Genomic DNA, 27,804 nt, shown 5'->3' on the forward strand with positions numbered 1-27,804 from the left:
AACTATTGAGTTAAATATGTTTTTAGTCCCTACAAAATTACAAACTTTCAAGTTTAGTACATACAAAAATTTTATTCATTTTTAGTCCCTATTTGCTTTTTATATGGACTATTTTGGAGGACTAAAAGTGTACATATTTTGTAAAAAGAATTTTAAATAGGGACTATTATTACAACTACAATATTTTGGAGGACTAAAATTAGCATTAAAATTTTATGGGGACTAAACTCAAAAACTCGTGATTTTGTAAGGACTAAACACATATTTAACCCTTAACTCTTCTACTTACTTTTTATTTTGGGTTAAATGTGTTTTTGGTTCCTATAAAAGTAATTTACATGTAGTTTTAGTCCCTGCTAAAACAAAGTTTCTCTAATTATCTTTAAACTCTTAAATTTTTGAACGATTTTTTAGACAAGTTTAGAACATTACCAAAAGTTTGTTTACTAAAATTTAGAATTTTATACCATGAAATGGGTTAAATATGAATTTTTTTGAAAGACAAAAGTTCAAGATAAAAGTAACAAAAATCTCGACGTAGAAATAAAATTTTGAGATTTTTCTTGCAGATGAAATTTTAGTAATGTTCTTAACACTTCTGCAAAAAATTGTTTAAAATATTAAAAATTTAAATATAATTAAACAAATTTAGATTTAGTAGGGACTAAAACTGCAAAAAATTGTTCAAAATTTTAAGAATTTAAGCATAATTAAACAAATTTAGATTTAGTATGGACTAAAACTAAGTGTAGAATTTTTTATAAGATTAAACTTAAGGCTCTGTTTGGATAAGTTAAAACCAACGGAACGGAGCGGAACGGAATGGAACGGAATGGAGCGGAACGGAATGGAGCGGAATAAAGATTCCATTCTATTGTTTGGATACGAACGAAACTAATTTTTTATTCATTGTTTGGAAATTGACGAAACGGAACAAGTTATAAATTTTTTATTCCAATTTTACCCTTATTTTTAAAAAAAAAAAATATATATATATCAAATTGAATTCTCTACTCAATTCAATCATTTGTGAGTAGCACCCATACATGCAGTTTCATTAGAAATTTTTTCAACATTCTTCATTGACGAGAACCCCTTGTATACCAAGCTACTCAAAGAAAATACTCAACATGAGCGATATCCATCACACTGAAATCTACTCCATGTCTGCTACAAGCTATAATTGAAATCTGCTACAGGCAAAATTTTATTGGTAAAGGCATAAAGCTAGCACTAACCGTTCATAAATTAGAAGGACAGCATCAAATATGAATACAGATGGAAAAAAAAATATAAGAAATATGATTTACTTTGGAGAGTTGCAAAAAAGAAGTGGCAGGATGAACAGTGAAGATGAATATGAAGGCAGGTTGGAATAAGAAGTGAGGGAAAAAAATGGGAATGGTGCGTGCCAAAATTGGAATAAAGTTGTAATTTTATTATTAAAATGTTCAATTCCATCGGATACCTTCCAATTTGGGGGGAATAAAAAATGGGTTGGCTAAATGAGTGGTATTGGATGGAATGGGTTCCATCACACTCCATTCAATTCCATTCATTTTTTACAAAACCAAACAATGGAATATGGATATATCCCACTCCATTCCATTCCATCACTCTCCATCAATCCAAACAAAGCCTAAAATATCCCAATTTTACAGATCAAAGTTTTTATTTTTTTTTAGGAAACTCTTCTATTTACCTCTTTTTGACATAAACACGGCATACATAAAATAATCTTGTTTTATTAGCAATTCCTATAGATCCGCGAAGGAATCAGTATGCAACTTCAACACACAAAGCACAATTAAATTTTAACAAGTGATCGCCAATTTTGGTGCACTTGCATTGCGTAAGCCACCTGTCTAGGCTTTTTGCCATTTTTTGGGCAGCAATTCAATTCATTCAAAAAAAATTTGGGTTGAATATGCTTTTGATCCCTATAAATATGTTAACTTTTCGTTTTAGTCCTCTAAAATTTTCCTTCAACTTTTAGTCCCTATAAAGTTTTCAATCTTCACTTTTGATCCCTCTTTTAAAGTAAACTCATATGTAGAATTTATATTATTTAATAAAATTTTCCAGAAAAATTCAAAATATTATAAGAATGACTCCAAAAAAAATTAAGAATTTTTTAACAAAACATGAATTTAATATAAATTTTTATATTGTTTATGGTTAAAAATTCATATTTAATTTGTGTTTTGTTAAAAAAATCTAATTTTTTTAGGAATTGTTTTTAAAATATTTAACACATTTCTGCACAATTTCATTAAAAAAAAATACAAAAATTAAATTAAAAATAGGGACCAAAAGTAGTGATTGAAAATTTTATAGGGACTAAAAGTTGAAGGAAAATTTTAGAAGGACTAAAACGAAAAGTTGACATATTTATAGGGACCAAAAACATATTTAACCCTTTTTTTTTTGAAGGAAAATTCATTCAACCTTTTCTTTTGGAGGACAATTCTTTGAACTTAATTAGAGATTACTATTAGAGGAATGATATTTGTGCAGTCACTTTATGACAACTTTCTCTCATATTCACATTATATTCTTATTCTCTCTCTTCCTTTTTCTCTTTTTATTGTTTTTGACCAATAAAAAGAGAGAAAATAATAGTTGTCATCAAAATTGTCACCAATGATTATACATATATTACTACTCTTAGTATACATAGGGGAGCAGTGCAAATTAAAATACTCCACATTATCTCATTATCATTAGACTATATAATTGGAACTTTTGGGATTTAGACTCTTTCAGGAATCAGGAATATTCGTATTCTCGTCAATTTCGTAAGTTCTTATGAATAAAATCGAAAACCCAAACTTTAGGAGTATATATTTAGAAATTAAAAATTTGTTGCTGATGAGAGCTTTAGTCTTTACTCATAGAATAACTAAATCAATTGCGTCTCTCACTAATCGTTGGACCTTATATACAAAATCTTATTAAAAAAAAATGTTTTATACCAAACAAAATAATAGTTTATTTTTTGACAAAAAAACACAAAATAATTATGTTCGTACATATAGTTATCACTTACCACAGCGAATAAATCACCAAATTGATCATTGTCTTTTTACCAAATTTTTAAATTGGTCCCCGACTTTATTAATAACTCAAAATGTTTTTCGTCTTTGTCAAACCTTTCTCAAATTGATCCGTGACTCTATTAATTGTTTTGTATTTTGAGTTTTAATGACTCAATGTCTTTTGGATATTATTTAGTGGTTTATGACATAATGCCTTTTGGATCTTATTTGATACATTAATGACTTAAAATATAAATCAATTAATAGAGTTGGGGATCAATTTGAGAAAGATTTGACAAAGACAAGAACCATTTTAAGTTATTAATAGAGTCAGAGACCAATTTAAGAATTTTGTATAAAGACAATGACTAATTTAGTGATTTCTCTTACCACAACAATTTTGTAATAAGACAATTAATTAATGAAAAATGTAAGAACTTATATCATTATTTTATATACACAAGCAATAGCTTACATGCCCTTGAAGTTTTTTTGAGAGGCATGCCCTTGAAGTTTATTACGAGTTTTATTTACGGAATGTTAACCAATGTCTCAGTTGTACCGGTTAAGGGAGCAAACATTGTAATTTTTGCATTAAAAACCGTGTAATCAATACATTAAAAGTTTAAAATATATCTTTTTTTACTTGCAATTTCTTCTTTTGACTTCCTTAACCAGTGTCATGGGGCACCGATTAACATGACCTTTTTATTTATAATAGTAACACTAAAGTAAACTAAAAAAACAAAAACTCCACCTAGAGAGTGTAACTGTCATTAACATGATTAACCAATCATTGATCCCAAACATTTGGCCCAAAAAATATATATTTATAACTAATGAATGATGCACACTGCCTCAAAAAACAATATACTAAATCAATAAATCATGCACAAAAAAGAGAAAGAATGAGGATTAGAAAATAGAAACACCAATGACTGCGGTGGAAAGAATAAGAAAATTCAAAGACCAATCAGGAACAGACACACTGTAAATTCGCCCAAAAAACAGACACACTGTAAACCCACGTGGATGACCTGTAGCATTCAACCATAAATAAATAAAAAAATTAATATAATTATTTTTGGTAAAAAAAATATTAATATAATTACTATTATTAAAAAAAAAAAAATCAAAAAGAAGAAAGAAAATATACTATAACATGAAAAAATTCCGCAATGAAAATTAAGAACGCAAAGTGTCCTAAAATAAATAAAAGACGTCGTGGCGCGTAACAAACTCTCTCTTTTCCTTTTCCTTTTCCTATAAAACACGCAGTCTCTACCTTTTCATTCCAGTTTCAAAGTTTATCAAAAAATATTCTTCAGTTTTTCTCTTCTCTCTCACTTTCGCGAAAGCGTTTCAATTATGTCAAACAAAACCATTCTGGTTACCGGCGGAGCCGGTTACATCGGCAGCCACACAGTCCTCCAGCTTCTTCTCGGCGGTTACAAAGTCGTCGTGGTGGATAATCTTGATAATTCTTCTCAAAAATCCATCGACAGAGTTAAGAAACTCGCCGGTGATTTCGCCGGTAACCTTTCCTTTCATAAGGTGCGCGGCACATTCTCTCGTTGCTCTACCATTTTCAATTAATTAGTTAGTATATAATGATTTGGTTGTACTGTCCTTTTATTTTTTTTTATTTTGCCGAACATGGTGATTTTAAATTTAAAAATTGTTTTTATAGTGTTTTTTTATTAGATTATTTTCCAGTGGACCCAACCAAAAGGGTAAAATTAAAAGAAAAGTTTATTGGTTGTATTATTCCTGGGCGTTGTAAATAAAGAGACGGTGGAAGATTCGTGTGTTGTGTGTGAATAATAATAATAATTGGGAGCTGAGTCTGTTTCACAATTGGCCCGACAAGTACACAACATACTTTCTGATGTGATGTTTGTTTTGTTTATTTCGTTACTACTAGATCCAATCTGGCTTTTTTGGTGATATTGCGATTTTGTTGAAATTCTAAACTGTACTGTAGTTTTCAAAGTGAATTAAAAAAACAAAAACTTAATTAAGTGTTTATGGAATAAATAAATAATTATTATATTATTCAAAATGTATTTGAATTATTTTGATATAAGTTGTAATTCATTTTTTGTAAATTTTACGTTTTGTAAAAATAGCTGAAAACAACATATAGATTCCAATTTTAGTTGCAATAGACATTGATAAAGTATTTCACCTTATTGAATAAAAAATATATTTAATAGTTTTTCACTAGGTGGGTAGAGGTAGAAGGGAAACTTGTATGGGTGGATCATGGTTTCTCCCTTGTTCGATAGAAGATCGTGGCTTTTATAAATTCATTTTTGTGTTCGATACTTCTGGCTTCCTAGCACCAGAGGTCGATGACCTCTTAAAAAGATTTCAAAGAGTCATGCATAAAAAAAAATATCATGTCCCCTGAGTCCATAAATGTTGTATTTAAGAATTGATTTTGTCGTCCGAAAAGGATTAGCGGCACAATTTGTTGTGCGTTTGCATTCCATTCCTCTATAATTCATTGTGAATAAAATAATGTGAGTAGTTTCCTGGAAAAATATGTTACCTATGTTAAATTGATAGTATATACCGTTATTTTATTGTGATGATGACCGGCATATTTTATTTTACTTCTTCACATTGCAGTTAGACCTGCGGGACAGAGATGGACTTGAGAAAATATTTTCTTCCACAAAGTAAGGATTGTGCATAAGCTTTTGTGATTTTTCTTTTATACAAAAGATTGGACACATTTCAATTTCGAGTTCTCTTGCAATTTCATTTGATCACTGATTTATAAATGTTTTATGTATATGTATATTTCCTTTCAGATTTGATGCTGTCATACATTTTGCTGGACTGAAAGCAGTAGGTGAAAGTGTGCAGAAACCACTGCTCTACTATGACAACAACTTGATCGGGACAATTGTTCTATTTGAAGTCATGGCTGCCCATGGATGCAAGAAGGTAACTTCATTTTAGTTTTAAGTCCTGAATCTTGCTTGGGAAGAATGTCAGGTCGAGTCATATAGATTGAGTACTTGTAGTGGGAAATGATTCAAAAGTTTCATCATAAGATACTATAAGATATAGTCTAGATATTTTCTTCTTCTAGTGCCCTGATAATACTGCTACCTTAAAGTGTCTTGTGAGATTGGTTGTTGCAATTTTGTTACTGAACCTGATTCTGTATTTCTTGATTGATTTCAGCTTGTGTTCTCCTCTTCAGCCACTGTATACGGTTGGCCAAAGGAGGTCCCCTGCACTGAAGAGTTTCCTTTATCGGCTGCAAGCCCATATGGACGAACCAAGGTATGACTAAAGAACTATTTAGGGTACTTATCGGATACTTTGGTAGGGATAGCTAAACAAGAGTTCCCTTTGCAATCTTGTTTATATTTTGGTTGTATATTACAGATTACAGATGTATCCTATCAGAATCTAATGAGAGTTCTTTTTCTTTTTCTTTCAGCTATACATTGAAGAAATTTGTCGTGATATCTACCGTTCTGATCCAGGATGGAAAATAACACTGTTGAGATACTTCAACCCCGTTGGTGCACATCCCAGTGGTCATATTGGTGAGGATCCTCGCGGAATTCCCAACAACCTCATGCCTTTTGTTCAGCAAGTTGCAGTTGGCAGACGCTCTGCATTGACAGTTTTTGGAACAGATTATAGCACAAGTGATGGAACTGGAGTATGTTTTCTTTGTTCTTGACTTGTTTTGCTGAAATTTTGACTTGGAAAGTTGCATGCTAAGCTCACACACTATCCACTATTTCCCTTCGATTTGGATTATTTTGATAATAATGATGCCACAGTTGGTCCATTCTTACATGCGTAATTCCCATTTGTTAAGATCTACCTTTGATTTCTTTTGAGGATCTTACATTTTTTTTCCCGATAAGCTTTTGAGGATCTTACATGATAAATCTTTGTCTTTTTCTCAGGTCCGTGATTACATTCATGTTGTTGATTTAGCTGATGGGCACATTGCTGCATTGTGTAAGCTAGATGATCCTAAGACAGGTACTATTCGAAATTTGATCAAATTCTTCTAATAATTTATTCAGCCAAAAACAATGGTTGCGAACTGATGTTAGATTCCCATATACAATGATAGTTGTTTTTGCTTTGGTGCGTTTTTTGATTTTCACTTTGTGATGTTGTTTTGGTAAAATTTCATGTCTGCATACAGGTTGTGAGGTTTATAACTTGGGAACAGGAAAGGGAACATCAGTTTTGGAGATGGTTGCAGCTTTTGAACAGGCCTCTGGAAAGGTAACAGACTGATGATTCTATTTATGATCCTTTTTATTTTGCTATCCCTTACTCTCATTCTTATAACCATTTTATAAATGTCATTTGATGGTCTCTTTAAGTTGATATAGCATAAGGACTTGCCTTAGTGTTAAGATAATCATTTATGGCATCTCTTTAAGTTGTGTTCACTTATTTCCATTACGTCAGTTGTAAGTAAACTAAAAAACTCTTTCACTTTGGCCCTAAGATAGATGATTTTTTAAATATTATGGGATATCTAACAAGGTCAGTTGTATTTTTATAAGATATACAAGGAAATGAAAAAATTAATGTGAAACAAGTTCATTTACACAACATGTGCAAAATGTGTCGGCAAAGAAACATCTGATCTTTCTATTCAACTGTTATTCAGTTTCATAGCTGAACATATTGAACAAACTCATTTATTTATATTCAGATTAAGCTATTGTTTAGTACAGGACTAATTAATTTATACATTTTTTTTACTATTTAGAAAATTCCAATTGTAAAGGCTGATCGGAGACCTGGAGATGCTGAAGTTGTTTATGCATCAACAGAAAAAGCAGCAAAAGAACTTAACTGGAAGTAAGTGTGGATTTTCTCAAGCGAATGCTTTGTGATATTTAGTTGTTCTTAAAGCTCTCCTCTCTGGTTATTCAATTATTTTTAACGGAAATTCAATGTTTTTAGTGTCTCCGAATTTTGCAAATATTATTATATCAAGACTATTTTCTTCATCTGATCAGAAATGTGGGCAAGTTTTCTTAAGTTAATTTTTTTCCCCTTTTCCTTACAAATTTATGTTCCTTGTGCAGGGCTAAATATGGCATTGATGATATGTGCCGTGATCAATGGAATTGGGCTAGCAAAAACCCTTATGGCTATGGTGAATCTGAAAAGTGAATATTCTTTCAAATCCATTTGACATTGATCATTTATTTATATTTATACAAAATAAGTTATCTTTTGGGGTCTTTTGAATCCTATACGCCACTACAAGTTCAGTTTTATTTAGAGTTTTTCACTTTTTCTTTAGCGATTCTAAGATGGAGATAACTTTTGTAATTATGAATTTTAATTATGAGGCAAATAAGTGGTGGTGTTTTTTTTTTTAAGTAGTGGTTTAAGTTAACGGTTCGCTTACAGGCTATTAAATGGATCTTCTCATGTTCTTTAACATGATTGCATGCCGTTTTGTAAATCTTAATCACATTTTTGAGCTGGATGACTTGAAGACAATTTTTTGGACATCTCTCTCATATTTGTGCTTTATTTTTACTATTTCTTTATGTTGTTTTGATTTTCATATCAATATCTACATTTCTTTGTATATCTTTAGTTGTCCTAACAAAATTATACAAATAATAACATAGCTCAATTTAACTTATCTCATCTTATGTTTTGTTTTTCCTTCGACTTTCGTGTTGAGTTGGACGTTTATAATTTAACAAAAACAGTTTGAACTACAGTCATTTTGAATCCCAACTAGACATAAAGGAAAGATGTACATAATAGGCTATTCATTCTTTTCTGTGGTGAATAGAGCGAAACTCTTAGCTTGGAAGTGGTTCCTGGCTAAGTGCCCTGCTACTTCCTGCTCCTTTTATGAGTGGGAGGTGCAACCCGTCCTTTGTTGGCAACGGTAGGGTGTTGTGGTGGTTGTGTTCCTGGGGTTGTGGGGGTGTGTTGGTGGGGGTTCTTTGCCTCTACCTTTCCAGCCTGTCTTCTTGTCTCTCCTTGCGCTTTTCCTTGTTGGGTGCGCTGGTTGTGGTGGGGCCCTTTTCGGGGGCCATTTTGGTGTTGGTTTTCTTCTTCTTTTTCTTGGTGTGTTGTTCTATTGGTGTTGTTGGGTTTCTCCTCCTCCCTCGTCTGTGAGGCTAGGGGTTGACCCTTCTGGTGGGTGTGGGGTGTCTTTTGGCATCCTGTTGGTGTATTTGTACAGTGGTTCTTTTTCCGTTTTGATATATATTTATATTTTGCCATTAAAAAAAAAAAGGCTATTCATTTTTTGTGGTTTTTAGATCTTGGTTTTATATTTGTTTCCATCATCTCATCTCTTTCACCTTATTGAGTGAATTGTTGTAGAGTTGTATTTATCTATATTTCCAATTTTCAATTTGAGCCAGACTGAATCATTTTATGTAACTGTACTGAATATAAAGAGGATTATATGTTGGAATATTTTATTATTTATTATATTTCAATATCATTATGCGGGTAAATATCGTAACAATAATTATATTAGCTATTTATCAATTGTGAGCCTTAATTGATTAGTGATCAAATTAAGTAATAAGGTTATTAGATTTCTAATTAGATAATTAATTAAATATTTAATTAGTTGATATGGACTCAATGAGTGGATGTCCGGATGGCCCGCCCATTAACGGAATAATGGGAAACCCTAATGGTCATCCAATATAAAGGAGGCTATGGTCCCCAATACATTGTACACGGCAAACTCTCTCTTCTCTCCATCTGAAGAGAACTTGAGGCATAAAGGTACCGGTTGAGGAAGAACCAAATCAGCCGCCGCTAACCGTGTTGATGTTGATGTTTGTACAACTATAAAGAGCGGAGTTGATCTGAAACAAACATCAACATCAACACGGTTAGCGGCGGCTGAACGTTTTATCATAATCGTTTAATATTTGATTTGCTTCTGCTATTGATTCATTGTTGTTGAATGTTTTATGAAATCTATTTTTAGTAAGACCTAAATTTCCAACATTATATTCATATGAAGGATACTATACTAGTATGTCTGTATCAATATTCACTAGTTGTTTAGGATCATAAATTATTACAGACTACATCTAGTACTTTTATTTCATGCTCAATGATGGGAGTTGGATCATAAATGCCAAGAATCACAGGCTACGTACAATGGGAGTTGCTTTGAATGCCAAGCAAGTTCACTTGACATTAGACAAACACAAGATGTAGGTTTCTCTACGACTTCTAGCCCAAAGTTGAGGTAATCATGATCAATCTTAATCCGCCAAGGAGAAGCTGTCCAATCTTTCCAGATACAATACTTTCATCTTCATGCCACTTTAATTGCATCGAATCTACTACAATACTACCTAAGTCTCAGAAATATGATGCAATATCGTAACACCATCCGGAAGATGTCTCTTTCTTCTTGTGTTATGATAAATTGCATTTGGGAAACTTATTTAACTATGCATGTAAAACTAGATTCCATTGTTAAGGCAAGCATGTATCTTCTCGTATTTCATATCAATATCCAATGGAGTATCAACCTTTTTTTAATGTGATTTGTATGGACAGCAAACAATGCTTTGACTCTATTCAATTATGTGAATTTAGCACATGCTGCACACGCATCTTACAAAAACATATTGCTAAGCCATTCTCCTAAGTTTTTTTTTTTCATACAAATTAAAATATGAAAATAGGAAAAAAAATATTTTAAAAATTCATTTAGTTTTTTCAACACATAAATATGGGTTAAATAGAACTCCTTCAATCAATCTTACCATTCTTAATGTTGATGGCAAACCGGATTGGCAACCCTTAGAGCTTGATTTGCACCCTTCCGAATTATTAGGGTATTTTATTGGCCAAGTAATTGAATTATCATTATGGGCTTGTTTGTTTTGGGTGAAAGTAGTAGGAAAGATTGAAGAAGGATAGAAAGTAGAGGGATTGCCAATCTTTTCTTAGTTTGGAACCATCTTAAAAAGGGAAGGAAGGGTTAACAATGGCTGGGTCCCACGCCAAAATTGTTTATGCTCTTTTGAGAACGAAAATAAAGGGTCCCGCTAACCGGTGTCTCTGGGGCACGTGTTAAGCATACCATAAAAGGGAATTATTACCATAAAAGAAAATTGTTTTTGACTTTATTATAAATTAATTACACAATTTCAATACATTAACTACTATATAATTTCCTTTTTCATATCCTTAACCAGTGCTCCGGGGGCACCGCACCGGTTAGCATTTCCCAATAAAGAAAGCACTCTTTTGAACAAAATTACTTAAAAGCCCATAAATGCAAATGCTTTTGAACATGACATTAAAGTATATTAAATTAAAATTAAAATGTAAAGTAACGAAAGTAAATTTGTATGGTCATGTTCTATCAGAACAAAAAATCACACGGTTAATCCCCGTAAGTTTAACTCAGTTGATAAAGATATTGTATATTATATGCAGGGGCTGGGGTTCGAACCCCAGACACTCTACTTCTCCACAATTTAATTGTGTGAGCTCTAGCCTTAAAAAAAATTATAACTTTAAATTAGGTATATATCACCTTCTTGTAGGGATATTTTAGTCATTTTATTAAATATAAATCTTTCTTTCCTTCTACCATCACTCAAACCAAACAACTAAAAAATCATCACACTTTCCACTCACTTTCTTTTCACTTTCTTTCCTATAACAATCATTCTTTTCACTTTCTTTCGTTAAACTTTCTTTTACCATCCAAACAGACCCATGTGATTTGTTTTAGAAGCTCTCCTCAACGTGTTGATATTCTCCATAATCAAATTTCAAAGATTTCTCAAATTTGTTACATTGATTCAAAGACATAAAATCTTTGCTTAATTACACTTTTGGTCCTCACATTTTGACCAACTCACGAAAATGGTTCTACCTCTTTTAAATCGAACAAAATCGTCCATAAACTATATATATTTTGCAATTTTAGTCCTATCTCCCTATTTCTAACTCCATAAACGCACAAAAATGACAGTTTTAGTCCAACCACATATGCTCAACCATGAAATAAACAAGGAATAAAGCATGTGGGTACAAGGAATCTACTTTATTCAGCACACTAACCTAATTTCTGAGACATATTACATACCTGAAACATGTCTTAGAAATTAGGTTTTTTTTTAGTTGTGTGCTGAACAAAGTAGATTTCTTGTACTCACATACTTTATTCCTTGTTTATTTCATGGTTGAGTATAGGTGGTTGGACTAAAACTGTCATTTTTGTGCATTTCTGGAGTTGGAAATATGAGAATACGACTAAAACTGCAAAAAAACATATAGTTTAGGGACGATTTTGTTCGATTTAAAAGAGGTAAGATCATTTTCGTAAGTTGGTCAAAATGCGAAGATGAAAAGTATAATTAAGCCTAAAATCTTCTCCATCAAGAGTGACATATATACCCAGACTCTCCGAGAAAGAAATAATTGTGTTTATTTTCTAGGTAAGGTAGACATTTCCTTTTGCATAGAACACAAGATTTATCATTCCCCTCCTCACGATCTCTTGGATCTCCTCAACTTGGACTCTTGTGATCCAAAAAAAAAAAAATCAGCAATCAACATTATGTGCAAAAAATAAATTGCATTTTTGAATTTAGTTAATTTTTTTCAAGACACCAAAATAAGTTTTTTAAACTAATTTCTAAACAGTTTTCATATTTATCAAATAATAAAAACTTTTTTTTGCTAATATCAAATAATAAAAACTTACCAATAACTACTTATTACAGCTCCTTCAAAACAAAACAAAAAACTACTTATTACACTATTTTTTAAAAAACTTACCAATAACTAATGAAAACAATGGAAAATAAAATTATTACTAAAGATGATGGAGTGAAATCATCTTTAAACATTTTTATCATAATTATTTATATTAACAAAATTGAATTAAAACTGGTTAACGTGTAGTGATTGTTATACTTTCTGATAAAAAAACAAAAGAATGGTATTATCACAAAAATGTTAGTATAATTATAATTTTATAATTACTAAAAAAAGTTACATTCTACGAAAAAATTCAAAAAGGAGTTTCAGGGAATTGAAGAAAGGGCACGTAATCGAAAATCTAGCGTAAGGAAATCACATATAGGAGCTATCCCGTTGGGTGGGTTGCTTTAACCTTTATTTTCAATTTCAATTTCATTTCAAAACCAAGTCCACATACTCCCAGTCCTCCATAACAAACAAACGCGCTTTCACCTTCAACAGCTTCCTCTTTCTCTTCCTCGCCGTAACCGTCACCGGCGATCTGATCCACGAGATCGCGCCGATAACTCTTACCGGAACCATTCAAACTATTAGATCCGATCTAAAATGGAAAACCTAATCTCATTAGTCAACAAAATTCAAAGAGCTTGCACCGCCTTAGGTGACCACGGTGAATCTAGTGCACTCCCTACTCTTTGGGATTCTCTTCCTGCTATCGCCGTCGTTGGTGGCCAGAGTTCTGGAAAATCCTCCGTATTGGAGAGTGTTGTCGGCAAAGATTTCTTACCTCGTGGATCAGGTATTTATTGATACAATCAGTGATTGTGAATTGTGATTTGAAATTTGTTCATAATTGACGCGTTTTTGTAGGGATCGTTACTCGGAGACCACTTGTTTTGCAGCTCCACAAGAGTGACGAGGGAACAAGAGAATATGCTGAGTTTCTTCACCTTCCGAGGAAAAGATTCACCGATTTTGGTAACTTTTCTTTTGTCACTCTAATTTTCCTGTTTTTTCCTTCTCATTGTTGTTAAAATCATTGTGTTGTATGCGTCCCTTGTTAAGATTTTACTGATTTGAATGTTATTGACTCTATTTGACCATTTTCAAAATGTTTCTATATATGTATGAAAGGATTGTTAACGAATTTTTGTGTTTTTTTTTTCTTCTTTTTCTCATTGCTATTTAGTAAATGATTGTGCTATTTAGATTTTACTGATTCAAATGTTTTTGACTCTTTGACGGATTTTGAAATGTTTCCATGTATTTATGGATGGTAATGATGATGGTTTAATTGTGTAGCTGCGGTGAGGAAGGAAATTCAAGATGAAACGGATAGAGAAACCGGTCGATCCAAACAAATATCAACTGTCCCTATTCATCTTAGCATATATTCTCCCAATGGTTCGTTTGAATCTTTTTTTTATCTATTGTTGTACTGCATCCCTTATTTCTATATATAATATGTAGATCTGTCGGTAACAATGCTTAAGTATAGAAGCATCATCTTGTGGTCTATTTGTTTGCTCATTTTATTCAAGTGTTGAATTACGGGTGACCTTTTGTGACTCCTGCAGTTGTTAACTTGACACTCATCGATCTTCCTGGGCTTACGAAGGTCGCTGTAGGTATGCAATCTATTGACATGTCTTTCTAGTACACGGTTTTAAGGCTATTTAGTGTGAATTTTATTTTTGTAATGATGTACGAGATGCTCATAGATATTTTTGCATAACTGCAGATGGGCAACCTGAGAGTATTGTGCATGACATTGAGAATATGGTTCGCTCCTACATTGAGAAGGTAATGTTCATTCAAGTACTAAAGCTTTTAATAGGAAATAAAATATTTTCAGGATCAACTTTTTTTTTTTTGAAGGAAGGATCAACTTGTATTGTTTAATTTTTAAAAATAAATAACTAAGAAAAAAATGGAGTATAAGATCGTTTGAATTGTAGGATTGTAACACGGAGTGTAAGGTCCCACAAATAGACAAAATTGTAGAAATAAATAACTGAGAAAAATAACCTTGACATAATCATCCTGTAAAAACATAACTTCTATTATTGATTTAATCATAAAGATGAGAGTTTGACCCAAACATATAAGAGAATTTTTTTTATTAATTCCTACCACCGAATGATAATTGCATAGATTAAGAAGTTCCCAAGTTTGGAAGTAATTTCTCAACTAAAATCCACCGAGTCCCTATATTCAAGTAAAAAACCCACCGAGTCCCATAAAAAAAGCCCAAGTTCAGTGTATCCCTTTATGCAATGGAAAAACGGATCAATTTTCGAGTCAAAAAACATGCGAAACCGGGTTGTAAAGGTGCGAGTTGTTTGGGTCCAAAACGGTTCAACTTGGGAAACCAACACTAGAGAAAACGCTGCCCCACGATTCAACGATTTTCCTCTGCGCGCTTACCGCTCCGGTCTCTTCAACGATTTTCATGGGTGGAGGGATTAAAACACGTGAGATCTTATGATATCACAATCTTGATCACACTCTTAACAACCATTCTAGAAAGTTTATCTCGCAAAGTTCTCTGATGTGCAAAAACCTTGACGTGCTTACCTTGTATGATGTGTGGACACCATTAATTTCAAAAACTGTGGCAAGTTCTTGGTATAATATTTGTGTAAAAATTAGGCCCATGTATGAAAGCAGTATGCTGAAATTGATGTTATTTTGCAGCCGAACTGTATAATTTTGGCTATTTCACCGGCTAATCAAGATATTGCAACATCTGACGCAATTAAAATTTCCCGTGAAGTGGATCCTACCGGTACTTTCAAAATTTCCCTTTTCTTTTGGCTTTTAGCATTCCCTATTTTGAATGCATTTAACGAATCTTTTTATGGTTTGTTGAGAATCAACAATTCAATATTTCAATATGTTGTATATTTACACTGCAGATTTAACCATTATTCTAACTTTTTACACTGTTGATTTTTGGAGAACAAGCTGACTGAATTGGGCAACATAAAGTAAATAGTTCGATGGTCTTCTAATCATTGGTTTATTTGTTTCAACTTTTAGGCGAAAGAACCATTGGAGTTTTGACAAAGATTGATCTAATGGACAAGGGTACCGATGCTGTTGATGTAAGTCCAATAATTTTTTTATTTTAATATAATTGCATACGAACATGGTTATAGTTCGTTACAAGGTCAAAACAACGAAAAAGGGGTCGAAGATCTTGCATATGTCTAAAATTATTATTATTGCTGCTGTTGTTGTTGTTATTATTACTCTTATTATCTGTGAACTCTGCAACTTAAGAGTTAGAATATTGGGTCCATAATCCCATTTATGTATATGTATATAACCTTGCAAACACTCATTCTTTGCAAGTAGTAAAATATAATACATACAATTTTACATGTTCATCCACCTCCACCAAGTCAGGCTCATTGGTAGACTTGGTGCTGAGGTTGGGTATCATTCTATGGCATTGGTCACCTATGACTAATGAGCTTATCTGGATCAAGCAGCTAATTGATGAGTAGAAATTTACAGAGGTCTCTCGAATGAAGTTGCTTTTTGATAATTATTAGTTGCTCTTTCACCTTGCTTCAAATCTGGTTTTTCATGAGAAGACCAATCATATTGAAGTGAATTGTCATTTCATCAAGGAAAATATTTGATCTGGTTGTATTGTCACTAGTTATATTAATTCCAATTAACAACTAGCTTATATTCTCACTAAGTCTCTCAAATGCTCTGGATTGAGTTTATTTGGTGCATATAATCCATATCCTACGGCTTGAGGGAAAATGTTAGTTCTAGATATTAGGCCTCTAAGACCATATGTGTATATAACCTTACAAATACTCATTCTTTGTAAGTAATGAAATACACTACATACTCTATTAGTTTCCTCATTTCTTAAGACTGGGCTTTTTTACATGGATACTGAAAAGACAGGCAATAATACTATTTATTCCCATCGTTCAATAACTATTGATGTTATAGCCTTTTCTTTGTTTCATAACTACATTGATGTTTTAGAATCTAAATGTTTATTAATGTTGTTTTCCAACTATACCCTCAATTGGAGGGGTACTTGGAAATATGTAATACAACTAATGATAAACATCAAAAGTTTAGAAATGGATAGAGTATCAATTGTCAAAATTAACTGTTAGCCTTCCATATCAACGATATGGGCCTGATTTCAGTTGACCTGTATTCTTATTTATTCTCTATGAGAATCACTTGTTAAGTATGGAATCTAGACATAGTTTCATATTTATAAGAACTAAGGAGTTGGATGAATTGTTCATAAAGCTTGAAATTTCTCGTGTTAAAGTGTCTTTCTGCCTCAACGATTAGTCCTTGCTCATCCCCTCTTGAGTTTATAGCATAACCCTGAATTATGATCAGTTGTTTTATTCTAGGAAGCTATAAAAGTAAATACTTGATTCTGTACTGATCCATGATATATACTTTTGCTTGCTCAGATGTTGGAAGGGAGAGCATATAGGTTAAAGTTCCCTTGGATTGGTGTTGTGAACAGATCACAAGCAGACATAAACAAGAATGTTGACATGATTGCTGCAAGGCGTAGAGAACGTGAATACTTTAACAGTACTCCTGAATATAAACATCTAGCTAACAGAATGGGATCTGAGCATCTGGCGAAGATGCTCTCAAAGGTACATAAAAAACAATCATTTGCTGAAATATTAGGTTTTCATTTTTATGTAAATCTGTTTTAGTAGCTTCCAACAACTAAAGTCATTGATTTTTATATCAGCATTTGGAGACAGTAATCAAGTCCAAGATTCCAGGCATTCAGTCTCTGATTAGCAAAACAATAAATGAAATTGAAACCGAACTGAGTCGTCTGGGAAAGCCTGTTGCAGCTGATGCTGGGGTAAGTTTGCTCTTATTTTCTAGCCAGTTTAAATTCTCTGTTCCAGAACCATTGTTTACCTTGTCTTTCCCTCCAGACTTTTGTCATTGGGTGTGTTTATACGAGCATTCATCCCACATAATATCCATTTATTTTGATGAACTTAAATATTGATGCGGTGATGATTGGATAATATGACACTCCATTTTCAGGGATCCTTATTTAGTGTATTCATGTTGTTTAATGACTGATTGGCCATCACATGCAGGGCAAGTTATATGCAATCATGGAAATATGTCGCTCATTTGATCAAATATTCAAAGACCATCTGGATGGCGTGTATGTGTTATACTTTTCTGATTGAAATTAACTATTTACTGTGCAATTCAATTGTTTTTTCGTGCTGTATTTCCTTATTTTTATGTGTCAATCTCCTACAGGCGACCTGGAGGTGATAAAATTTATAATGTCTTTGACAACCAGCTCCCTGCTGCTCTGAAAAGGTTGCAGTTTGACAAACAGCTTTCAATGGAAAATATAAGGAAACTTATTACAGAAGCTGATGGGTACCAACCTCATCTTATTGCTCCAGAGCAAGGATACCGTCGTCTCATTGAATCCACTCTAGTTACTATCAGGGGCCCTGCCGAGGCAGCTGTTGATGCGGTATGTTTTTCACAAGAGAATTTTCAATAGCAATTGAAATTTTGTACCCAGTTTTTTTGAGAACTTATTTGGTAGTGGTGGTGTGCCATAAAGAATGTGTTGAAATAAAATACTTGATTAAAGAGAACCCATGTTTCTTATATTTCTGAGGTGATTACTTAGTTTATTTAGCAAGGAATTTGTAAGGGAAAAAATAAACTTTATCCTGAACATCAACCTTGTCTAAAAGCTGTAAATTAGTGATTTTTCTAATTGGATACTTTTTATGTATTATGTGTTTTGGTCTTAGTTAATCTACCTAAGCATTCAGCTTTAATCTTTTGCTGATCTCTTTGTTCATACTCATTGAAGTCTTGTTTTGGATTGAATTCTTCCAGGTTCATTCACTATTAAAGGACCTGGTTCACAAAGCTGTTAGTGAGACTCTGGTTTGTTCCTGGGACTTCTCATTTTATGTTCCTGTTTTATTTCTTGCTGCTATATTTATTCTAAATAAATTGTATAATTTCTGTTGCTCTTATTTCGCCGGGGCATTCTTGTGACAATGTTCATTTTGAAACAGCATTTGAATGGCTTCAATTTTAAAAGTTGAAATGTGCAAAGCTTTTGGGTTTTCTTTGGTTGAGTATTAAGATATTTGTTCTAACTATCCCTCTGTATTTGCTTTGAGAATTCTAGAAGTGTTTGAGATAAAGGGTTTTCTTCGATTTTTTGTCCCTATAAATTTTCTGTTTTCAATTTCAGTTCCTGTTTTTTTTTTACAAAAGTTCATGTTTTGTGTTCCAAACGATTTTTTTTAAGGTCTTATCAATGATATGTCATCAAAAATAGTCGTTTGGAACACAAAACGTGAACTTTTGTAAAAAAACAGGAACTGAAATTGAAACCAGAAAATTTAGAGGACCAAAAATCAAAGGAGAATTTTGGAGGGACGAAAACTGAAAGTTAGTATACTTAGATGGGAGTAAAAACAAATTTAACCCCTTCATATATTTACTTCTATTTTCTGTTTATGGAATTATCGTATAACCTGTACTTGTGAAAAGTCCATTTGACTAAACAATGATAATTGTAGTTTGTTACATCATAAGGGCCTGTATGAATTGAGCTTATTTACTGTCATAAGTTTTATGAGACTGTTCGGGAGAACATATGGAAACAGCTTATGATATTTTTCATAAGCTTATTGTCATTAGTTCTCTAAGATAGCTTATGAAAACAACTTATATCATATCCAAAAACAATTTAACTGCATTTTATCTTTTGCTATAGAAATAGCATATGTAAGCTTATACATAAGTGCTTATCGTAATAAGCAGTTGTGACATAAGCTGTTTATCCAAACAGGGCCTAAATCTGTTCATTATCGAGTTCAAGTATAAAAAATAATTATGTAACTGAAATAGCAATGTAGGTTATCTTTTTGTAATGCTATGGGCATTGAGAATGCCAATGTATCTATGGGCATTGGGGGCCTCTCTGGTCTGTTTCATTGCTACTTTCTTGCAGTTCTTCTGCACAGGTTTACTTGCCCTTTTTGTAATAATTATTCATGATTAAATTAATACAGTTGGAATTTTCCTGGTTTTCATTTACTCGCAATTTTCTCATTAATGCTATGCCATTGGCTTTGTTTATTCTCAGGATTTGAAGCAATACCCTGGTCTACGGGCTGAGGTTGGGGCAGCAGCTATTGATTCGTTAGATAGAATGAGAGATGAAAGCAAAAGGGCAACACTACAACTGGTTGATATGGAATCTGGCTATCTGACGGTTGATTTCTTTCGGAAGCTTCCTCAAGACGTTGACAAGGGTGGCAACCCCACTCATTCAATTTTTGATAGATATAATGATTCTTATCTAAGGCGAATTGGTATGTCTTATTAAACGTAGTCTCAAACTTGATCGGATAGTATATGGTTGCTCTCGTAGTTAAATATAGTATGTCCTCTGTCAATGTTAAATGGAACTTAAAACTGACCGATCAATCTCACTCTGCGTATTCAGGAACAACAATTTTGTCATATGTCAATATGGTCTGCGCTACTCTGCGGCATTCAATTCCGAAATCCATTGTTTATTGTCAAGTACGGGAGGCAAAACGAAGCCTACTTGATCAATTTTTCATTGAGCTAGGAAAAATGGAGGTGAGAATAAATTTGCCTCTCCAAGTTTCCTGATTATACTTTTCATTTATTCAAAAAACTTGCTTAAAAGCAAACAATTATTGAGCTGCTTTTAATTTAGTTTTTAAAGTTAAATAAATTGAGCGTTGTCTGCCTGTATATACTCTTTGCAGACAAAGCGTTTGTCCTCGTTACTGAATGAGGATCCTGCAATTATGGAACGTCGTAGTGGCCTCGCAAAGAGACTGGAGTTGTACCGAAGTGCCCAAGCTGAAATAGATGCAGTTGCTTGGTCTAAGTAAATGCGTATACATATCACGTTTATACTAGAGGCAGTAGTATCACCATTTAATTTTCATTCTTCAGACTGCAAGTATCTAGAACTAATATATGTATTGTCATCTTAACTATCTTTACTACATGTCTGTGATTTTGAAAGAAGAAAAGAATGATTTTTTGAGTGAGATGATTGAGTGATTTTTACCCCTTATACATATCTTTCATTTTTCAGAATACCTACTGCCTGATTTTTTTTTTTTTTTTTTTTTCTGTTTCCAATATGATACTAGTTGCGAACAGAACAGAGATTATACCTAACGTCTAGTATAAACTTAAAAAAGAAAAGGTCTCGTATAAAGTTTCTGCAGGCGATTGCTTCAAAGATGCTTTGAATTTCTACTAACTTCAGTTTTTTCTTAACTTTTTATGGAGCTGTAAGGACGGGTTCGTTTGAGAATTCACCCCTGCTTTTGCTTCATAATTTTTAAAAACCAAGCAGCTTGAGAATTAATGTGGCAGTAACTACTAAAATATCTTCCCGACGAAGTTCACATGCACCCTAATTTTGTCATTGTCTATTTATTTCCGTTTCATTTGACTAACACCGTTACCCTGGCAAACTCAGGCTCTTACAAGTTACAACTTCATATCCAAACCCAACTCCAATTTTATCTATGACCACAATGTTTAGTGCTGCAGTGTATAGGAGAAAATTAGGTGTAAGAAAGTATAATTAAAACACCATAATTTTGACAATTTATCTATGACCGCATAATTTTTTATACAATTTTTTTGACTGCATTAATTGATTTAACTAGTTTAATTGTACATAATTTATCTTTGACCAAATAATTTTTGACACAATTTTTCCAACTTCATCTCCAAATCCAAATCCAACTCCAATTTAACTAGTTTGATTTAAAAGTACAATGAGACATACATAATAACAAAGCAAAGGAACAAAATTGTACTGCTAAAACACACCATAATTGTGTCAAAGTGTTAACGGAGGGTTTTTGCATTCTTTTTACGTTTTCGAAATCCTTATTTATAATTTTGTTACGTCTGCAGCAATTTAACCTAATTTTTTTTGCTCATTTACTTTGTTAAGAGTTTGCAATTATTTAACCTAACAAATTTCATCTAAAAAAATGCATCACATCAATTTCATTTACTTATTTGATGCATCACATTAATTGTACATAATTCTTTCTTTTTTTTAAGAAAATATTTTCTTACACTTATTTGATGATGCACGTTTGTTTTAGAAACTATGAGCATATCAATGATCACGTTTGATGCCTTCTATTTTATACTTTTTTTCTACTCTAATTTCCCTGTAAACTTGGTTATATATATACCTGAATTATTGATAGGATTACCGAATATTTTTTTTATAATATTTTCATATTTCATACATTTTAGGAAGTGCTTTATTTTGTCTACTATGAATTATCACGTGTTATTTTTTCACTGTTACCTATTATATATTGCATTTTATTATTCGTATGTCAATCCCTTTACAATAAACCCGAGCGGAGCACGGGTCAAAAAATTTAGTGTATAATATAATCCGAAATTCGATAGATCGAAGTAGAAGCAAGTAAAGAGGGATAAGAATTTTTTTAAATATCATGAAAAGTTTGAACCATTTATAATACTACGCGGTCCGTTTGGTTCGTATTGAAAGATCAGCTTCAGACAATCACAAATTCAATCAATGATTTGGGCGTCAATGTTGCAGATCCAGAAGCATGGGTATTCTGGTGATTTAGATTTCATCATATTATTTGTAGGCATTTTGACATCGTATGCTATTAACTTGGGTGTTGTGAGTTTGTTCGCAGATTCACCCTATACGTTTTTAGCGATATTGATCATGTTATTGTCACTGATGTATTCTATCGATTTGAATGAATGAATATCCTTTGTTTTTGTCAAAAAAAAAATACTACCCAGTCCGTTATTTTAGTAATATATCGTTAATTCGCCTCCTTAAATTCTCTAAGTTATTTACTATTTTTTATGTTGTTTTGTATTTTATTTTTGGTCAAGAAGTTGTTTTGTATTTTACCAAAAGAAAATGGTATTACTAGTATATTTTATGGATTAATACTTTTCAAAAATCATTTTGTATGTTCTTTTTTAAGGCAGGTCTTCTCTTATTCGGAGACGTGCTTAATTTTTATCTCTTTTTCAAGTTGTCTAGCGGCTGAAACTCACACATTTTATATATAGAGAAGTGAGTTTTGAAGTTTAAACTCCAAACCATGCATATATTATGTATCTTCCTTATCAATTGAGCTAAGTATGGGGACACTTCTAATTCTAATCTTATTATTTTGAAATTGAAATTATATCGGTATAATTGTTTTTTAAATTAATAAACTAACGTTTATTTTTTATGAAATGAAGATATATATTTTTACTTTTATATTTTAGAAAATATCATTTCATAAAAAACATAATTTCATTGTTATAATAATCATACTAATTTCCCAAAAAATAATTATATTAATTATTTTACATTTTATGGTAAAAATAATCAGTATTCACTATTATGAATAATAAAATTAAATTTCATTCAAAGACAGTTTTGATAAATAAAATTTAATTATTATAATTATAAATGATAAAAAAAAGTTATTTTTTTAAAATAACTCATTTAACTATTAAGTCAAAGAGTTGATATACCAATACATTCAAATTTTTCAGCGTATTTGTCAATAAATAAATTTAAAAGAGAAATGATATTTGTACAACTACTTTGGGACAATCTTTTGACAATTTTCTCTCTCATACTCACATTATACTCTTATTTTCTCTCTTCTTTTTTCTCTCTCGATTGTTTTTTACCATTAAAAAGAGAGAAAAAAGAAGTTGTCACATAAATTGTCTAAAATAAGTTGTTAAAATATCACTGCTGAATTTAAAAAGATAGTAAGAAATATATTAGACTATTTTGTTTAAGAAAACAACCTATACTTAGGAAATGATACAAGCAACTAAAAAAGTGATATGGTGTGGTCGGGTGGCATATTTCAAAGATAAGTACCGGATCATACGACGTTGTTCCTCAAACTTCTCAGATCCAAAACATCTAACAACGTTATTGTTTGGTTTCACCCTCTCTGATTCTAACGTAAGATTCCCCTTTCCATTTCTTCCATTTTCATTCACCTTCAACTTTCTTCTATCATCATTTCTTTTTTTCTCATGCTTATGCAAATGCGATTCAAATCTTACATTTCAGTTTCATTTATCATATTTTTATTACATCATTTCTAGAATTTCGTATGATAGCTGTACGCCTTTCGCTATTTTCATTAACATATTAATAATAACAACTCTTAGAATATTCTATGAATATTACATTTTTTATATCGTCGTTGATTCGACGATTTCCCGGTCAAATTTAATTATTTCCTTTCAATATACGATCAAATCAAATCAAATGTGCTTTATAATCTTTTGTTGCTGTTGACCGAAATGTGTTCCAGAATCTGACACCTTAAAAATCAAATTCATAATTAAATAAAACTTGTTTTTATCTTTTCTCAAAAAAATAAAATGTTTCTATTTTTATTTTAGTGTCGTGTCTAGATATTTTACTTGATGTTAGTGAGATTCAGATCTCTCTTAGTTATTCCTTGTGGGTTTTTCTTGCAGCCGTGTGAATATTGCTGAGCATTCTGTTATGGAACTTGCACATTATGTTTGTTTGGGTTTATGATTCTTGTATTTGTAGTAAATAAGGATTAATGCCAGAAATTTAGCTTATGGGGTTAAGTTTTTTTTTTCCCCCTTCATTTACTTGATTAATTTAACAGAGCTTGAATTGTCAAACATGCTGCGGGTTTGATGCATAGTTAAGATTCTTTTCATTTAAACTCTTCTTCATTTTTTCCCTTTGAAAGATAAAAACACAAAAAAATCATGAAAATAATTAACGATGGTAGGACCCATTTAATAATAGAACCCACCACCTTTTTTTTTTTTGTCTATCTCTTTCTTAATGACAATATTTATTTTTATAAATGGAGAGGATCTCAACTCCAGACAGGGTAATGGTTGTTCTGTTTTTTACATATGTTGTTAACCAAAATGGTCTGAAGCGCCTTTTTTTTTTTTTTGTCTTTCTGTCACATGAATCAGTTTATCTTGTTTAGGGGTAAATTTCATAGTCCATCTATGCATAGACATGCTGAGAATCCTTTTGGCTGAGTACTGATCTGTTTTCTATTTCCTTTTTGAATTTTTTTACAATCTCTGAAGTTACTGATAAGAAAGGCGAGGAGGGTGAATAGACTGTCATGGCTTCTGAGAGGGAAAGTTTTGACCTCTCAGGACCCTTGCATTTGACTTATGTTTTATGGTAAGATTTTCTAATAAATCTTTTTGAAATTTGCTCTTTATTATTGTACTTGGATAACAATTATTTTCTCTATGTCTTGTGTACTTCAATTATATTTTTTTGAAAAGGGTGTAATTCAATTATATTATTTCTTCTCCACCTCGTCTTATAACTGTTGTTATTAGTATTGGTTATCTTCATTGTACATAACAATGAAACTAATATCGACATCATGTGCACAGTCTTGTGTTCACATCGGTATATTGAGAAATGTATGTACTTCAAGACCTATTTTCTTCTCTACATTTAAATGCTTTACAAAGTATTCTGTTTATTAAAAACTTCAGGTCTGTAGGACATTTTGAATCCCAATAGTTGTATACGAGGATTGCTGTGTTTTTCTCCACCTATTATAAGTGATTTCCTAAGCCAAATAGTGTCCAATTCAAATCGGTCGCATTGAACTAGTTAGGGATAGGGATGACAAGATTTGAACCTGTGACATTTTGTACCAAAATCAACTTGTGAGGTGAAGATTGCCCACACTTATATAAACACATATAACGCACCCCCTCAACTTGTGAGGTGAAGATTGCCTACACTTATATAAACACATTTAACACACCCCCTCACGAGCAACACTATTGGACTTGGTTCGTGGACATAAATAGTGGGTGGCCTAATAGCGGAAATTAGGTAGCAGGCGGCCCAACGGATCTTTGAGGAGGTTCTGATGCCATCTTAGAAATCGTGGTTAGGCCTACCACAACCTCACAAAACCGGCTTGTGGGGTGAGGATTGCCCCCACTTATAAACACATGTCCAGGCCATCTTTTGTCCAATGTTTGACTCTTTAACAGTGCCCAATGTCATTGTAAAGAATTTATCTTGTTTTCCACATTTTTCCATCATATATATATATTATATCTTTTTCCCATTATATTGTTTGATTCAGGGATAATCCATATCATCGAATGTCGGTTGCTGCTTGTTTGGTCCAAGCTGTTTACATTCTAGAAAGGGACCGGCAAGAAAATCGTGAAGGTTCGGATGCTCTCGCGCCGCCTTGGTGGACATTTTTCCATTTTCAGTTGCTTCGTCCACTTGTAGATGATGTTGATTCTTCAATCTTTGGTGCAATCTATGAGTTCAAGCCTCCATCATCACAATCTAATGATACTTTATATCGAAGTCCACGTTATGTGATTGCCTTTCGAGGAACTCTAACCAAAGCACACTCAGTTTCACGTGATGTTGAGTTAGATATCCATTTTATTCGACAGGGTCTTCATCAAACTTCACGCTCTAACATAGCTATTCAAGCTGTTCGAAACACGGTAGCAACCGTCGGTGATTCAAATGTTTGGTTAGCTGGACACTCCCTAGGCTCAGCAATGGCATTGCTTACCGGGAAAACCATGGCCAAGAATGGCAATTTTATTGAATCTTTTCTTTTCAACCCTCCATTTGTATCTGCTCCACTCGAGAAGATTAAGGATGAAAGAGTAAAACACGGGATTCGATTCGCTGGCAGCGTGATAACAGCTGGACTCACCTTAGCTATGAAAGCCAAGCAGCAACCTAAGGATTTAATCATCGATCCATTTACCGCTTTGTCTGCATGGGTCCCGTGTTTGTTTGTGAATCCATCTGACCATATATGTTCAGAGTATATTGGATACTTCGAACACAGGAGAAAAATGGAGGACATTGGCGCCGGAGTAATCGAAAGGTTAGCAACTCAAAACTCACTTGGTGGCCTATTGATGGGTGCGTTTGGGAAGGAATCTGAACCGTTGCACCTCATTCCTTCAGCTTCTGTGACAGTTAATGTTTCTCCTGCATCTGATTTCAAAGAAGCTCATGGGATTCATCAGTGGTGGCAACCTGACTTGCGCCTCGAATACAAGCTCTACAATTACAAATAGTTCTTGTAATTACTATTACTATTGTAATTTATTGGGGATTTCTGATTCTAGTTTTCGTGTGAAGACTGACAAGACTCATTTAAACTAAGCAGGGCAGTTTTCTTTTGTCATTCTGTTCTGCAAGTTTATAGAAGATAGGTGTCTGGGGCAAAACAGTATCAAGTCTTTGAACTAGCTTAATTATTTGATTTTACTTGATACTTCAAATGTTGTATAAAGTTCTTTTTTCAGAAATTTGACAATTGTTTTTTCTTATGGAATATTGTTATTATGGTGGGGGCGGAGATTGAACCTTCGCCTCCTCAACACTTCACTCCTCGGCTCCAACACTCTAACCATCAAATCATTTTCATATTCCGGGAAATCCTTACCACAAGAGGCTAGAGGGGTGGGCATTCTCAAGTTCAAGCGAAGGACTTCAGTGGACTTTTACTCATTCATAGTAAAATGAATCAATTAACGCAACTATTAAAAGTGACAAACATGAGAAAATGAAACTTCAAAGCGATATAATTTATTTTCTTTATAAAGGCATATGTATGCAAGTTGGTATTATATCTTTCTTAGCTTCGAAATCAATATCCGTTAAGTTCACTTGGGACTGTAATCAACTCTCACTTGCGATTAAAACTCCTTTGTTTTACTTATAAGGTTGAGTTGGATTTAGTAGAATGAGCTAGTTAACCTATACTGTCCTCGTGAGCTTAGCTCAGTTGGTTTGGACAACGAATAAAAATATGCAAGGTTCGGATTCAAACCCCGACCACCACCAAAAAAAAAAAAAAACTAGTTAACCTACACTCGGGATAAGTTGTAG

The 27,804-nt window shown here is 32.6% G+C and overlaps 3 protein-coding genes across 3 annotated transcripts; all 3 read left to right on the top strand.

The window, feature by feature from the left end:
* The first annotated feature begins 4,252 nt into the window (after nt 1-4,252).
* Nucleotides 4,253-8,583, top strand: LOC25502196 (UDP-glucose 4-epimerase GEPI48). The gene is made up of 9 exons (NM_001420965.1): nt 4,253-4,592; nt 5,673-5,722; nt 5,858-5,993; nt 6,237-6,338; nt 6,499-6,726; nt 6,980-7,058; nt 7,228-7,310; nt 7,807-7,898; nt 8,129-8,583. The coding sequence occupies exons 1-9, from the start codon at nt 4,407-4,409 to the stop codon at nt 8,214-8,216; spliced, it is 1,044 nt and encodes a 347-aa protein (NP_001407894.1). The 5' UTR covers nt 4,253-4,406; the 3' UTR covers nt 8,217-8,583.
* Nucleotides 8,584-13,105: 4,522 nt separating this feature from the next.
* LOC25502197 (dynamin-related protein 5A) lies at nt 13,106-20,918 on the top strand. Its single transcript, XM_013591755.2, has 15 exons — nt 13,106-13,572; nt 13,644-13,751; nt 14,076-14,177; nt 14,351-14,401; nt 14,515-14,576; nt 15,471-15,561; nt 15,816-15,880; nt 17,240-17,434; nt 17,536-17,655; nt 17,903-17,973; nt 18,075-18,300; nt 18,678-18,728; nt 19,945-20,173; nt 20,308-20,447; nt 20,600-20,918. The coding sequence occupies exons 1-15, from the start codon at nt 13,380-13,382 to the stop codon at nt 20,726-20,728; spliced, it is 1,833 nt and encodes a 610-aa protein (XP_013447209.1). The 5' UTR covers nt 13,106-13,379; the 3' UTR covers nt 20,729-20,918.
* A 2,767-nt stretch (nt 20,919-23,685) lies between these two features.
* Nucleotides 23,686-27,247, top strand: LOC25502198 (GDSL esterase/lipase At4g10955). The gene is made up of 3 exons (XM_013591756.3): nt 23,686-23,847; nt 24,981-25,080; nt 26,015-27,247. The coding sequence occupies exons 2-3, from the start codon at nt 25,019-25,021 to the stop codon at nt 26,985-26,987; spliced, it is 1,035 nt and encodes a 344-aa protein (XP_013447210.1). The 5' UTR covers nt 23,686-23,847; nt 24,981-25,018; the 3' UTR covers nt 26,988-27,247.
* The last annotated feature ends 557 nt before the right edge of the window (nt 27,248-27,804 follow it).

This window comes from Medicago truncatula, chromosome 8 (assembly GCF_003473485.1).
Source record: "Medicago truncatula cultivar Jemalong A17 chromosome 8, MtrunA17r5.0-ANR, whole genome shotgun sequence".
Lineage (NCBI taxonomy): Eukaryota > Viridiplantae > Streptophyta > Magnoliopsida > Fabales > Fabaceae > Medicago > Medicago truncatula.